Source organism: Hordeum vulgare, chromosome 5H, assembly GCF_904849725.1.
Source record: "Hordeum vulgare subsp. vulgare chromosome 5H, MorexV3_pseudomolecules_assembly, whole genome shotgun sequence".
Taxonomy (NCBI): domain Eukaryota; kingdom Viridiplantae; phylum Streptophyta; class Magnoliopsida; order Poales; family Poaceae; genus Hordeum; species Hordeum vulgare.
Window position 1 is genome coordinate 408,630,070 of NC_058522.1, and position 16,753 is coordinate 408,646,822.

Below are 16,753 nucleotides of genomic sequence, written 5' to 3' on the forward strand. Positions count from 1 at the left end.
TCTTCGTCGGATTGGCAACAGGCTTGCCGCTCTTCTTCGAATTGCCCTTCTTGCCTTTGCCGTTTCTCTTGAAACTAGTGGTCTTATTCACCATCAACACTTGATGCTCTTTACGGAGTTCAGACTCTGCGACTTTCAGCATCGCAAACAACTCGCCGGGAGACTTGTTCATCCCTTGCATGTTGTAGTTCAACACAAAGCCTTTATAGCTTGGCGGCAGTGATTGAAGAATTCTGTCAGTGATAGCTTCTTGCGGGAGTTCAATCCCCAGCTCAGCTAGACGGTTTGAGTACCCAGACATTTTGAGCACATGTTCACTGACAGATGAGTTTTCCTCCATCTTGCAAGCATAGAATTTATCAGAGGTCTCATACCTCTCGATCCGGGCGTTCTTCTGAAAGATAAACTCCAACTCCTGGAACATCTCAAATGCTCCATGACGCTCAAAGCGACGTTGAAGTCCCGGTTCTAAGCCATACAAGACTGCACATTGAACTATTGAGTAGTCCTCCTTACGTGCTAACCAAGCGTTCTTAACATCCTGATCAGCCGTAGCGGGTGGTTCATCTCCTAACGCAGCATTAAGGACATAATCCTTCTTCCCAGCTTATAAGATTAGCTTAAGATTACGAGCCCAGTCTACAAAGTTTCTTCCATCATCTTTCAACTTAGCTTTCTCTAGGAACGTATTAAAATTCAGGATGACTGTCGCGTGAGCCATGATCTACAACACAAATATATTCAAACTGGACTTAGACTATGTTCAAGATAATTAGAGTTTAACTTAATCAAATTATTCGCTAAACTCCCACTCAAAAAGTACATCTCTCTAGTCATTTGAGTGGTTCATGATCCACTTACACTAGCTCAAGTCCGATCATCACGTGAGTTGAGTATAGTTTCAGTGGTAAGCATCCCTATGCTAATCATATCATCTATATGATTCATGATCGACCTTTCCGTCTCATGTATTCCGAGGCCATGTCTGCACATGCTAGGCTCGTCAAGCTTAACCCGAGTGTTCCGCGTGCGCAACTGTTTTGCACCCGTTGTATGTGAACGTTGAGTCTATCACACCCGATCATCACGTGGTGTCTCGAAACGACGAACTGTAGCAACGGTGCACAGTCGGGGAGAACACAATTTCGTCTTGAAATTTTAGTGAGAGATCACCTCATAATGCTACCGTCGTTCTAAGCAAAATAAGGTGCATAAAAGGATTAACATCACATGCAATTCATAAGTGACATGATATGGCCATCATCACGTGCTTCTTGATCTCCATCACCAAAGCACCGGCACGATCTTCTTGTCACCGGCGCCACGCCATGATCTCCATCAACGTGTTGCCATCGGGGTTGTCGTGCTACTCATGCTATTACTACTAAAGCTACATCCTAGCAAAATAGTAAACGCATCTGCAAGAACAAACGTTAGTATAAAGACAACCCTATGGCTCCTGCCGGTTGCCGTACCATCGACGTGCAAGTCGATATTTCTATTACAACATCATCATCTCATACATCCAATATATCACATCACATCGTTGGCCATATCACATCACAAGCATACCCTGCAAAAACAAGTTAGACGTCCTCTAATTTTGTTGTTGCATGTTTTGCGTGGTGACCATGGGTATCTAGTAGGATCGCATCTTACTTACGCAAACACCACAACGGAGATATATGAGTTGCTATTTAACCTCATCCAAGGACCTCCTCGGTCAAGTCCGATTCAACTAAAGTTGGAGAAACCGACACTTGCCAGTCATCTTTGAGCAACGGAGTTACTCGTAACGATGAAACCAGTCTCTCGTAAGCGTACGAGTAATGTCGGTCCAAGCCGCTTCAATCCAACAATACCGCGGAATCAAGAAAAGACTAAGGAGGGCAGCAAAACGCACATCCCCGCCCACAAAAACTTTTGTGTTCTACTCGAGAAGACATCAACGCATGAACCTAGCTCTGATACCACTCTTGGGGAACGTCGCATGGGAAACAAAAAATTTCCTACGTGCACGAAGACCTATCATGGTGATGTCCATCTACGAGAGGGGATGAGTGATCTACGTACCCTTGTAGATCATACAGCAGAAGCGTTAGTGAACGCGGTTGATGTAGTAGAACGTCCTCACGTCCCTCGATCCGCCCCGCGAACAATCCCGCGATCAGTCCCACGATCTAGTACCGAACGGACGGCACCTCCGCGTTCAGCACACGTACAGCTCGACGATGATCTCGGCCTTCTTGATCCAGCAAGAGAGACGGAGAGGTAGAAGAGTTGTCCGGCAGCGTGACGGTGCTCCGGAGGTTGGTGATGACCTTGTCTCAGCAGGGCTCCGCCCGAGCTCCGCAGAAATGCGATCTAGAGGAAAAACCGTGGAGGTATGTGGTCGGGCTGCCGTGGGAAAGTCGTCTCAAATCAGCCCTAAAACCTCCGTATATATAGGTGGGAGGGAGGGGACCTTGCCTTGGGGCTCAAGGAGCCCCAAGGGGGTCGGCCGAGTCCAAGGGGGGAGGACTCCCCCCCCAAACCGAGTTGGACTTGGTTTGGTGGGAGGGAGTCCCCCTTCCTTCCCACCTCCTCCCTTTTTTTCCTTTTCTCTTGATTTTTTCTCCTTGGCCCATAGAGCCCTTTTGGGCTGTCCCACCAGCCCACTAAGGGCTGGTGTGCCACCCTCAAGGCCTATGGGCTTCCCCGGGGTGGGTTCCCCCCCCCCCGGTGAACTCCCGAAACCCATTCGTCATTTCTGGTACATTCCCGGTAACTCCGAAAACCTTCTGGTAATCAAATGAGGTCATCCTATATATCAATCTTCGTTTCCAGACTATTCCGGAAACCCTCGTGACGTCCGTGATCTCATCCAGGACTCTGAACAACATTCGGTAACCAACCATATAACTCAAATACGCATAAAACAACGTCGAACCTTAAGTGTGCAGACCCTGCGGGTTCGAGAACTATGTAGACATGACCCGAGAGACTCCTCGGTCAATATCCAATAGCGGGACCTGGATGCCCATATTGGATCCTACATATTCTACGAAGATCTTATCGTTTGAACCTCAGTGCCAAGGATTCATATAATCCCGTATGTCATTCCCTTTGTCCTTCGGTATGTTACTTGCCCGAGATTCGATTGTCAGTATCCATATACCTATTTCAATCTCGTTTACCGGCAAGTCTCTTTACTCGTTCCGTAATACAAGATCCCGCAACTTACACTAAGTTACATTGCTTGCAAGGCTTGTGTGTGATGTTGTATTACCGAGTGGGCCCCGAGATACCTCTCCGTTCACACGGAGTGACAAATCCCAGTCTTGATCCATACTAACTCAACTAACACCTTCGGAGATACCTGTAGAGCATCTTTATAGTCACCCAGTTACGTTGCGACGTTTGATACACACAAAGCATTCCTCCGGTGTTAGTGAGTTATATGATCTCATGGTCATAGGAATAAATACTTGACACGCAGAAAACAGTAGCAACAAAATGACACGATCAACATGCTACGTCTATTAGTTTGGGTCTAGTCCATCACGTGATTCTCCTAATGACGTGATCTAGTTATCAAGCAACAACACCTTGTTCATAATCAGAAGACACTGACTATCTTTGATCAACTGGCTAGCCAACTAGAGGCTTGCTAGGGACGATGTTTTGTCTATGTATCCACACATGTAAATGAGTCTTCATTCAATACAATTATAGCATGGATAATAAACGATTATCTTGATACAGGAATTATAATAATAACTATATTTATTATTGCCTCTAGGGCATAATTCCAACAGTTGTCACCCATGTGTGTTTGCAACCAACTACCGAAAATCCTGATGTGTTCACATGTAATCCAGTCGTCATACTGCTCCGGGTGTTTGGAGCGCGGAATATTCTTGTGTTCATTGACATACGGGGTCACCAAGGTAGAATTATGTAGAACTATGTAGTGTGCTTCAGCCCAAGAATGCCCGTCAATACATATTATTGAGTCTGCTCCTAGCGTGCCTTTTATAGTCAGTCTCCCCTCATACCGCGATTGAGGGAGACCAATCTTGTTAAGGTCAGGAATGAAGTCTACACAAAACCCAACGACGTCCTCTGTTTGATGGCCCATGGAGATGCTTCCTTCTGGCCTAGCACGGTTACGAACATATTTCTTTAAGACTACCATGGACATCTCAAAGGGGAACATATTGTGTAGAAATACAAGGCCCAGAATGTCAATCTCGTCTACTAGATGAACTAGGACCTGTGTCATGATATTGAAGGGGGATGGTGGAAACACCAGCTCGAAACTGACAAGACATTGCACCAAATCACTCTTTAACCTTGGTATGATTTCGGGCTCGATTAACTTCTGAGAGATTGCATTGAGGAATGCACATAGCTTCACAGTGGCTAATCGAACATTTTCAGGTAGAAGCCCCCTCAATGCAACCGGAAGCAGTTGCGTCATAATCACGTGGCAGTCATGAGACTTTAGGTTCTAGAACTTTTTATCTGTCATATTTATTATCCCCATTATATTGGATGAGAAGCCAGACGGGACCTTCATATTGAGCACGCATTCAAAGAAGATTTCCTTCTCTTCTTTGGTAAGAGCTAGCTCACACGACCTTCATATTGATTTGAATGCATACCGTGTATTTCGTGCACACGTTGTTGGTCCTCCCGTGCCTCCGGTGTATCTTTTGTCTTCCCATACACGCCCAAGAAGCCTAATAGGTTCACACAAATATTCTTCGTCACGTGCCTCACATCGATTGCAGAGCGGACCTCTAGGTCTTTACAATAGGGTAGGTCCTAAAATATAGATTTCTTCTTCCACATGGGTCCACGTCCCTCAGCGTCATTCGGAACAGATTGTCCGCCGGGACCCTTTCCAAAGATTACTTGTAAATAATTGACCATACCAAGTATCTGATCACCAGTACGAAGGGCAGGCTTCTTCCAGTGATCTGCCTCACCTTTGAAATGCTTGCATTTCTTTCTACATTGATGGTTGCTCGGAAGAAATCGACGATGTCCCAGGTACACATTCTTCATGCATTTGTCCAAATGTATACTTTCAGTGTCATCTAAACAGTGCATGCATGCGTGGTATCCCTTGTTTGTTTGTCCTGAAAGGTTACTCAGAGTAGGCCAATCATTGATGGTTACAAACAGCAACACATGTAGGTCAAATTCCTGCTGTTTGTGCTCATCCCACACACGTACACCTTTTCCATTCCACAGTTGTAAAAATTCTTCAACTAATGGCCTTAGGTAAACATCAATGTCATTGTCGGGTTTCTTAGGGCTTGGATGAGCACTGGCATCATAATGAACTTCCGCTTCATGCACAACCAAGTAGGAAGATTATAGATACATAGAGTCACGGGTGAGGTGCTATGATTGTTGCTCTGGTCCCCAAAAGGATTAATGTCATCTGCACTTAAACCAAACCATACGTTCCTTGGGTCACCTGCAAAGTCTGCCCACCTCCTCTCGATTTTTCTCCACTACGACCCATTAGTGGGTGCTCTCAACTTCTCATCTTTCCTACGGTCTTTCTTGTGCCATCGCATCAACTTGTCTTGCTCTTTGTTTCTCAACAAACATTTCAAACGTGGTATTATAGGAAAATACCACATCACCTTTGCAGGAACCCTCTTCCTAGGGCGCTCGCCCTCAACATCACCAGGGTTATCTCCTTTGATCCTATAATGCAATGCACCGCATACCGCGCATGCATTCAAATCCTCGTACTTGCAACGGCAGAGGATGCAGTCATTAGGGCATGCATGTATCTTCTGCACCTCCAATCCTAAAGGGCAGAGCACCTTCTTTGCTTCGTACATACTGTCAGGCAATTTGTTATCCTTTGAAAGCTTCGTCTTCATTATTTTCAGTAGCTTCCCAAATCCCTTGTCAGATAGACCATTCTCTGCCTTACATTGCAGCGATTTCAGGGTCGTACCGAGCTTTGTGTTGTCATCTTCCCAATTTGGGTACAACACTTTTTTGTGATCCTCTAACATGCGCTCGAACTTCAACTTCTTCCTTTCACTTTTGCATTCTCTCTATGCATCAACAATGACCCGACAAAGATCATCATCGGATACATCGTCTGGTGCCTCTTGATCTAAAGCTTCCTCCATTGCATTATCACCGTATTCAAGGAACATAGGATCTGGATAGTTTTCATCCTCCTCTTTAACTTCATTGTCTTCCATTATAATCCCTCTGTCTCCGGTCCAAACATAATAATAGGAGATGAAACCCTTCTCAAACAGGTGGACATGAAGGGTTTTCGAGGAAGAGTAATCCTTCATATTCTCACAGTTAACACATGGATAGTACATAAAACCATTCTGCTTGGTTGCCTCGGCCACACCGAGAAAATTATGCACGCCCATAATATACTCCAAAGTGCGTCGGTCACCATACATCTATTGGCGGTTCATCTGTATTATGAAAGTAAGTATATCAAAAACCATTGAAGAACATCATGAATAGAAAAATGACCAAATTAATACAAGTTCATCATCGCATTAAAACCAAAGTACAGTAGTGATCAAATGTTATTACTGCAAAAATAAATACATAAAGTGCATATATAGTTCTTATAAAACAACATACAACTATGTAAAACATTTAAATGCAACAACAAATGCTATCAAAATCGCAACTAAGGTAACAATTGACCCAACAACATAATGATACCAAGCGTCTTTATCAATGGTATATTTTCTAATATTCCTAATCTTCAAGCGCATTGCATCCATCTTAATCTTGTGATCATCGACGACATCAGCAACGTGCAACTCCGGTTCCATATTCTTCTTTTCAATTATTTTCAATTTTTTCTTCAAGTAATTGTTTTCTTTTTCAACTAATTTTCACCTCTCGACAAGAGGGTCGGTTGGAATTTCTGGTTCACATACATCTAGATAAAAAATATCCATGTTACATTGGTCGGCATAATTGTCATAAACACTAAATGAAACAAATAGTTATAAAATAAAATATACCACGTCCGAATCATAGGCTGGACGAGGGCCGACGTGGGCGAATACCAAAACCATCACACTATACAATAGCAAAAAATAATAAAAGTAAGTAATTTATACAAGTATCTATCTAAATCATACAAGTAAGAATTTTTTTTCCTTTTAAAAAGAAGATAAAAACAATAGGCTCACCACAGTGGTGCCGACGACGAGATCGGCGCGGGCGATCGACGACGGTGAGGACGGGCACGGGACGGCATCCTACACATGTGCAGACTCTAAGAAGTTAACTTGAGCTCAAATTTTGCATCTAAATCAAAAAAAACTCCCACATACACTCCTACACTAAAACCCACATACCACTCTACTTCTAGAGCATTTGAAATGAGCTAAACTAGCAGTGAGAGATGAAAGAATGAAGTAGCTAACCTTTTAGAACACTTGTGTAGTTGGTGCACCGCCAAATCTAGATAAATCTTGAGGAAAATAGAGCTTGGAGGTCGAGCTTGAAGAAGAGAAAGCTTAAGTGTGGCTTGGGAATTTCATCGAACACCTCATGTGCATGCATAAGGGTGGCACCAAGAGCATGGCATGCACACCTCGGCCAAAAAATAGAAGAGAGGGGGGGCAGGGCGAGGGTATATATAGGCATCTCTTTGGTTCCGGTTGGTGACCAGAACCGGGACAGAAGACTAACCTTTAGTCCCGATTTCAGCCACCAACCAGGACTAAAGGTGCTGCGCCAGGAACGAGGACCATTGGTCTCGGTTCGTGTCTGGAACCGAGGCCAAAGGGGTCAAACGAACTGGGACCCTGGCCCGGCCGACGCCCTGGCCTCACGAACCGGGACTAAAGCACCCATTGGTCCCGATTCATAATAGAACCGGGACTAAAGACCTTTTCTCGGCTGGACCAAAGCCATGTTTTCTACTAGTGTATGTCGCTAGTCGTACTCTTACGAAGGAGGTCTCGAACATGAGGGTCCTGCATGACTGAACTTAATAGCGTCGAAGACTGCTGCGTGTCCGTCGCCTCCTCTCCGCCATGTACGGACTCTGCCCCGCCGTCGTATCCGAACTCTGCCCCACCATCGTGTCCGGACTCTTCCCCGCCGTCATCTCCGGACTCTTCCCCGCCGCCGTGTTCGGACTCTTCCCCGCCGCCCTGTCCGACGCCATCGTCTTCATGTCGATCGATCATCTCTTCATCTAGTCCCATGCCGTTATTCCCTGCCATGTGGACGTCGTCATAATCATCTTCACTTATCCACCGAGTATAGCCATCCATGAAAACATTGATGAGCAAGTATGCCTTCAAACTGCCACGATCAAAAGGGTTCAAAATTACTCCTTCTTTGCATCTTGTATACGGACATCTAATCTCAGACCTTTATTTGCATACATGTCCATCACCGCAGATTGCAAGTATCGCTCCACCTTCCTTTCACTCACCTTCATGACTGCACGGTATAACAAACAAAAAGGTGATAAACAAAATGCATGCATGCATCAAAGTTGATCATATAAAAATTTGGCATGACCTTGACTAAAAATAGGACATATCGAGTTTGCTCGAAATTCGCCGAAACGAAAATAAATCAACATTTCGACAAACAAAAGCAACTCATGAAACATGTCACTCACACAAATCCCTTCATATCGCAAGCACACATATTTCTATTATTGAAATGCGCAACTTTTTACTCACCTGTATCCCAAGAGAGATTGTGCACGGCTAAACAAATAGCTAGATCTAGTTGTTTTGAGAAGAGATGACTCTAGCTAACTAGTGGAGAGGGAGAGAGATGATCTAGCTAGATCTATATGTATGAAAAGAGGAAAAGCCAAATAAATATAGAAGATAAAGTTAGAAGAGGTCATTTATGCAGGAGAATTAGGATGAAGAGGGCTTAATGGGGAGAGAAGAGAGATAGAATGAAGAAAGAAGAAAGGCAACAATGATGGAGAAGTAAACAAGAGAGAGGAGAGAAGAAAGGAGGGAAAAGGGCATAGGAGAAGGAAGGGGGAGAGAGAATGTGTGTGGATTAAAAGCTGCCACCAGCCTCGCGTAGCAGTAGCACTGTTTTTTAAAAGACGTTACTGCTATTGGTCTTAGTAGTAGCGCTTAAGTGAGGCCTGATAGCCATAGCGCTGATTCCTGCCGAGCAGTAGCACTTTTTATAAAAACGTTTTGCTATCGTCGGGTCCGTTTAGCAGTAATGTTTTTTATAATTCCAACGCTACTGTTACAGCTACTGCTAAAGCTTTAACAATAGTGCTTGGCTGAGTGAGGCCTGATAGCCATAGCGTTGATTCCCGCTGGCTGAGTGAGGCCTGATAGCCATAGCGTTGATTCCCGCCGAGCGGTAGCACTTTTTATAAGGACGTTCTGTTACTACCCCTATCGTGGGTAGATTCGTTGAGTCCCATTTAGCAGTATTGTTTTTTATAATTCCAACGCTACTGGTACTGCTAAACCTTTAACAGCTTTAACAATAGCACTTTTCGTTGGGTCCCGTTTAGCAGTAGTGTTTTTTATAATTTCAACGCTACTGTTACTGCTAAACCTTTAAAACCTTTAACAGCTTTAAAGGTAGCACTTTTCGTTGGGTCAGCAGTAGTGTTTTTTATAATTTCAACGCTACTGTTACTGCTAAACCTTTTAACAGCTTTAACAATAGCACTTGGCTGAGCCAGCGCTGCTGCTACAACCAAAATTCGGTCTCGAGATATGAACTCCATACTTTATGTAATCCATCAAAAGGATCCCAACCTGGATAAACATAAACATCGGCCTTGTTACCTCTGTAACAGAGGTAATATTTTCGTGACGGATCGTTTGTTAGATGGATCGAAGCTGTACTGAATTGGATATTTGGGTTTTAGCATGGTTGGAAAAAAAGGGAAAAAAGAATAGTTTCACAGGTGAGTAAAATTAATCATGACTTTGACGCTTGCTTCAAACTACATCGGCTATAACTTTAGTCCTGTAGATGTAATAATTTGGATCCAACGAAAATGAGCAGGTTTAAATTTGTTCTTTGAACCTCCAGTTGTATTATCTTCCTGCTTCGCCTCTCAAACTGTGACTACAATGCCTATGTTCATGGATTATATCTCTCAAATGGTCTACGCATATATAGATAACACAACCATACAGTGTTGAAGTTTATATAGAGGCAAGAGGCTAAAAGGTTACTCCGTCTTAGTTTACAAGAAATTCTAACTAACAAAATATTTATGTCATATATGATGAAAAATATATGTTTAGAAGATATATATTTTGTGACATATAATGCATATTTATATAGTTAAATCAATGACCTAAAACTAGGTCCTCTAAACTGAGAGGAAGGGAGTAGCTACAGAGCTAATGATTAAATTAAGCATGAACATTCTTAGGTCTCAGCACACTTGAGCACTAGATCATGCATCTAGATGTACAGATGAACGAGCTAATTAACCCTGTCTCCTGAAAACATAAGAGAACTCCTTAATCACCTCTTAATTCTCAGGTCCCTTTGGGGACAACTAACGCTAACCTCGTCAAGAGCTTCCCCAGGCACCCAGCGTGTCCCCCAGCTTCCTCTGCTTCCCGCCGCACCACCGGCGCGCCCCGCTGCCGCCGAGCACCGGTCCAACGCCGCTTCCACCTTTGAGACCATCATGCCCGGCGCCTCCGTTCCCATCGTCACGTGGCCTCTTCGTACCCACACCCAGAGCCGCCGGCAGCCTTCTGCCCCGGATCGCCTGAACGACTCGGAGCAGCATCATGACGCCCTCGACGTTGAGGCTCCACCACCCCAGTCCGTTACCACGGCGGGCCTCGCGGCGCGGCGCGTTCGTCCGGCTCGTCTCGATGGCGTCGAGCAGGTCGGACACGACGGACTTACTCGGCAGCGCCGCGGCGAACGCGGTGGGTAGTGCGCTTGTACCGCGAACGGCGCCGGCGCCGACACCGGCACCAAGGGTGATTGTCAGGTGCCTAGCAGGCTGGAGCGCGCCGGCGAGTAGGGAACGGTTGAGCAGCTTCACGACAGCCGACGTGCGCACAGCACGCTCCATCTGCCTGGCGCTGCCGATGGCGGCAGGCTCCTCGGCGGTGGGCCGGCCAGGCGGCGTGGTGGGCCTCCGGAGGCGCTGTATCTTAGCGTGGGCACGAACCCATGGGTTCCAGTGCTGGCTCTGCTGGTCACCGCCTTCCTCTCCACCTGAACATAATCAAACAGTACAAACAAAATTAATTAGTTGCTTTTGCGGTACGATCTAGGCACACTCAAGAAAGAAACAATTGGGTTTCTCAGTTCTCACTAGGTTCGATACGTCTCAATGCAACATAAAGAAGAGATACGTGCATGTGTGTGCTTAATGTTAAAATTTGGACCATATATATACGGAGGTACCTACTTATAATATACAGTAAGCAACCTAGTACGTACCCATGCAAATCATATAGGCATGTGCAAGAATGTTGTTACCTTGTGCATTGGAGAGATCCTGGTACGCGCAGAACCGAGAGAAGATCTCGGCCAGTGTGGCGCATTTCCTCTCCGCGGCTCCGGCGCCGACGGCTTCGTCCGGCGGCACGACGACTGCGTAGAAGAACCCCGGCAGCTCGAAGACGAAGACACGGGCGTCAACGCGCGCAACGAGTGCGTCCCTGGCGAGCATCCACTGGTGGTCACCGACGGTGCAGGAGGCCATGGACACGGGGTGGCCCTCGACGCGGATCATGTGCACCGACAGTTCGCCGGAGCGGAATAGCTGTGAGCCCTCGAACCGGTCGCCACAGAGAACGAAGAGGCTCACCGGCGCGCCCTCGGCGGCGAGCAGCTGCGTGTCCCTGCCCATGCGGTACTCCTTGGTGCGCCCGACCCTCAGCGGCGGCCGGCTGGCATGCGCTCCTCCTCCCCCCCGAGACGCCATCAGTTTGGCAATGCTGCTCGATAGGATGGCATGAAACGCGCACACGTTACAATCAAAAACACACAAGGACTCGTGCATGCACGCACAATTTCGGCAGTACAGTGCCTAAAATGATTGATCTGACGAGGTTATGATCCGTACATTGCCTACTGTTCCGTCTAGATATTTTCAGATATTTCGCATCGACACATAATAACTTCTACCGGTGACAGCGATAGGAGAATCGAAACACATTCTGATCACGCATGGTTTGTTGTGACTAATACTTTCATGGTCAGTTACGCGACCCCTACGCTACACATATGCATATATAGGTCGCACTGGTAGTGTAGTAACAAGGAGTAGTGGTGTAGTACTGCTTAGTTCTTACCAGAGGAAGTTGTCAGCTTCGGGCTAGGCAACTAGGGCTTCGACCTTCGAGATGCACGGGCAAAGCAGCTAGCTAGCTAAAGGGAAGGGAGATACATGGGACTGCGCAAACCCCTGACAGAGAGAAGGGAGAAGAAAGAAGAGAGGACGGATGTATGTGTGTGTATAGAGTGCAGGCAGCCACACTTAAATAAGAGACTGGAACTATACGCGCGCTCTCTCCAGTTTGTAGGGAGGGAGGGAGAGCAGAGCATGCGCGGGAGGAGGTCCGCGCGTACGTGGGCGGCGAAGGCATGCATGCATGCACGCGCCACGCACGCGGGAGGGGACACCTCGCGCGCGCCCAGCCCATGTGCCCTCGCCTCCGCGCCACCTCGCCTGGGACCCAGTCCCGGCGTGGGCCCCGCAGGGTTACACGTGGCCCCCACAGCGCTACGTGGTTGTCGCCCGTCCACGCGTGGGCTGCGTTGGCCCCTTGCATGCCGCTCCTAGCCTGGTACGTGCAACCGCTCATAGCCTACATAGTACAGCTTGCGCGCGAAGTGGGTTTGGCGAGTTTCCTCCGAGATTTTGAATGGAACAGGTCAGGGTCAGTCAGTGTGGTCACTCAAACCGCGGGCCGGTTTACGTGTTACTCCCTCCGTTTCTATTTTTTTTTTAAAATTACTGAGTGATTACATACGAAGCAAAATAAATTAATCTATATTTTAAATATATCTATATATATTCATATATAGTTTTTTATTAAAACCTTAAAAAAAACTAATATTTAAAAACGTAGGGAGTAGTTTATAAAATGTATACTTCTACATGGTAATAACCATTTGTTCACTGATGGTTAAGAGCATCCTCATCAGTTCGGCCTTACGGACATGAAATAGCGTCATCTGGAGGCGCGTGGGGACTCGGTTTTCCAGTCGCCCCTTCAAAGGCCGTCCCAATTGGTTTTTCAAAAAAAGAAACACAGCCCAAATTCGGTCAAAAAGGACTAAAGTTTGAAGAAAATTCATAGTTTTTATTGAAATTTGTACAAAAGTTAAATAAAAACATAGTTAAACCCTAAATGGAAACTAAGTCGCCGCCACCCGCCGTTGGCGCCCGACACCGCCGTCTTCTACATGCCGAGAAGCTTGTAGAAGTTGGTGTAGTCGCGCCGCCGCCGTCGTCATTGTCCTGTGCTGCGTCGCCGTCCTTGCTGCACCCCTGCCCTGGGTCACCGTGGCGAACGGGGTTGGAAGGCCTGGGTGCCTCCTCGTCACTGTCGTCGAGGATGACGACGTCCTCCTCCTCGCGACTGCAACACCGGGCGGCGACCTCCTCAAGGGCGCAACGCTGGCGCTTCATCTTCTCCCGGACGTAGTCGCCCCGCGCCCATTTGAGGGCGGTCTCATCGTCGGCGGCCATGGCGAGGTGCTCCTGCTTGACTAGGAGGAGCACCGGCTCCGTCTTTGGCCTGACGAGGCGGGAGAAGGCGTCGGGATCATTGGTGACGATGCTGGCTCCAAAGAGACTGTAAGGTTTATCGAACCAGGAGGACTCCTAGGCTCAACAAGTAGGTGTCTTCCACCCAGGCGCTAGCAGAAGACATGAACCTGCACAGACAACAAATAATTTTACTCCCAACGAGTACAGTGAGGTTGTCAATCTCTCCGGCCTTATAGTTTGCAGATGATCAAAACACAAGCGGGAAGGTAATAATAATTGCAACGGTAAAGTAAATAAAAGCGGTAAATGATGGAGGTGTAAACAATGATGGTGATATGGACCGGAGTCACATGATGTTCACTAGTGATATCTCTCTCCCAAAAGACGATAAACAACTATGTTAGGGTAAACAAATCACAGTTGGGCAATTGACAAAATTATGATCGAACCGCAATGCTAATTATGCTCCTTGATGGTTAGAGGTTCAATAGTAATGGACAGTACGCCAAGACAAGTAGACCGTTTATTCATCAGCATCTACTTACTAATCATCCATCTTGAGATATCTATCCAGAACATCTCTTCGGTATTAAGTTGCGAGCCCCATCCAAAGTGTAAATTCAAAGCAACGGACAACTGCATTAACGAACTATGCGTAAGGTAAACAATCCTTGCAACCATGGTCACAAGCACCGTTGTTTTCTCCCTGGTGGCAACAAGCACATCCCCAGTCTCATGTTTCTGTCACTCAAGCTAGACATCGAGGGGCCTGAACCCACAATCATGCATAACGCTCCCTCTTGGAGTTACAATCTACTACTTGGCCAAAGCAATAAAAAGCAACGGAGAACATGCATGAATCACTAAGGAACATAATATAAAAGGATAATCAAATATATAACTCTTAACAATCTAAGAGCATCTCTAGTAGAACCCTCAAACCCTTAAATGTAAAATCAGTTTTAAGGGTTGAGAATTGCCCATTTTTGACACTTTTAAGGGTTGAAAAACAGGGGCAAAGACTAGAACCCTCAAACCCAACCCTTATAACGGAATATTCCGTTATAAGGGTTGGGTTTGAGGGTTCTACTCTTTGCCCCAACCCCAAACCTTAAAACTGTCATTTCATATATCACACGTTTCACCCCATTTCATCATATGACATATCACAAATTCAATCACATTTGACATAAAACAATAATCATTCTAGTTATTATTACAACACCGAATAAAACAATAATCATTCAAATCATTACAACAATGTTTGAGAAAATAACAACAATTGTTCGAATCAAATAGGACATAGAAAAGTAAAACAAAGATACATCATGGGCCAATACGCCGCCCATCCAACTGCCAGTGGTGCTCTATTAGATCATCCCGGAGACGACCATGAGTGGTTGCATCCTCAATCTCACGATGTGCTTCGAGAAAGGCGTGTATGCGAGAAGGGTTTCTTTCCGGTTGCACACGTGTACCAACATTGTCATAGAAACAAGGGAGGTTTAACCCTCTCTCATCCTCTAGGATCATGTTGTGTAGAATCACACAACATTTCATGATGTTCACCAAGGTTTTCTTGTCCCAAAACCGAGCTGGACCCCGAACTATGGCAAACCTTGCTTGTAAAACACCAAAAGCTCTCTCAATATCTTTGCGGGCTGCCTCTTGTGCCTTGGTGAAATGAGCCTCTTTTCTTGTTAAGGGCACCCCATTTTTCTCCTTGATGGACTTCACAAGAGTTGCCCATGAGGGATAGATGCCATCGGTGAGATAGTATCCCATTGAATACTCATTGTTCATGATTTTGTAGTTGCAAGCTGGAGCATCCCCAGAAATTAAACTTTTGAACAATGGAGATCTATTGAGGACATTGATATCATTGAGTGTTCCCGGCAACCCAAAGAATGCATGCCAAATCCATGTGTCCTCCGATGCTACGGCCTCAAGCACAATGGTAGCATCACGACTTTTAACGCAATACATTCCATGCCATGCCTTTGGGCAATTTTTCCACCTCCAATGCATGCAATCAAGACTACCAAGCATCCCCGGCCATCCCCTTTTTTCATTCATTTCCATTAATCTCTTTGTATCTTCCTCGTTTGGTGCCCGAAGATACTTCTCACCATACAACCGGATGACCAACTTGGCAAACCTACGGACGGACACCGTGGTTGTATCTTCCCCAATGCGAAGATACTCGTCGGTATAATCCGCGGGTATGCCATAAGCGAGTACCCGCATTGCCGCTGATATATTTTGATATGCACTAAACCCCATGATACCGGCGGCTGATCTACGACGTTTAAAGTAATACGAGGCGGCCTCACAATCGGTGACAATCTTCACAAACAAACTACGTCTCATCCGGTACCTTCTGCGAAAGAGACGAGGAGGGTATGTAGGTACCTCCGCGAAGTAGTCTCGCATCAAATGCTCGTGTCCGAGAGCGCGGTTCCGGTAGATGGTGAGTCGCCCCATCTTCGACCCTCTCCTCTGATCCAAAAGCTTCACGCGGTCTTCAAACGCTTGCACGTCGACGAGGAGGCTCATCATCTCGACGTCGTCGTCTTGCAACAACTCGTCAATGTCGGAATCGTCGGATGACGACCAATCCGACGAATCCGACAACGAGTCCATGTCGGCGTTGTTCAACTCCATCTACAATATGAGTGCCAAAATGTAAAAATGAAGAAAAAAGCAAAAATGTAAAAATGAAGAAAAAAGCAAAAATTCGAACCTGCAGAGGGCAGGGCCGGCCGGGACGGGGCGGCGGCGCTGGGAGGGGCGGCCGGCGTGGAGGCGGAGGCGGAGCGCCGGCCGGGGCGGAGGGCCGGCCGGGGCGGAGGCGGAGGCGGAGCGCCGGCGTGGAGGCGGAGGCGGAGCAGAGGGCCGGCCGGGGTGGAGGGCCGGCCGGGGCGGGGCGTGGCGGAGGGCGGGGCGGGGCGCTGCGGAGGGCGGGGCGGCGGCGGCAGAGGGCGGCCGGGGCGGGGCGTGGCGGCGGAGGGACGGCCGCGCGATGCGGGGGGCGCA

The 16,753-nt window shown here is 46.8% G+C and overlaps 1 protein-coding gene across 1 annotated transcript; it reads right to left on the minus strand.

The window, feature by feature from the left end:
* Positions 1–10,288: 10,288 nt before the first annotated feature.
* LOC123397934 lies at positions 10,289–12,466 on the minus strand. Its single transcript, XM_045092447.1, has 3 exons — positions 12,294–12,466; positions 11,476–11,936; positions 10,289–11,208 (listed from the first exon to the last, which is right to left on the minus strand). Exons 2-3 carry the CDS (start codon positions 11,921–11,923, stop codon positions 10,544–10,546), a joined length of 1,113 nt encoding a protein of 370 aa, XP_044948382.1. The 5' UTR covers positions 11,924–11,936; positions 12,294–12,466; the 3' UTR covers positions 10,289–10,543.
* Between the last annotated feature and the right edge of the window lie 4,287 nt (positions 12,467–16,753).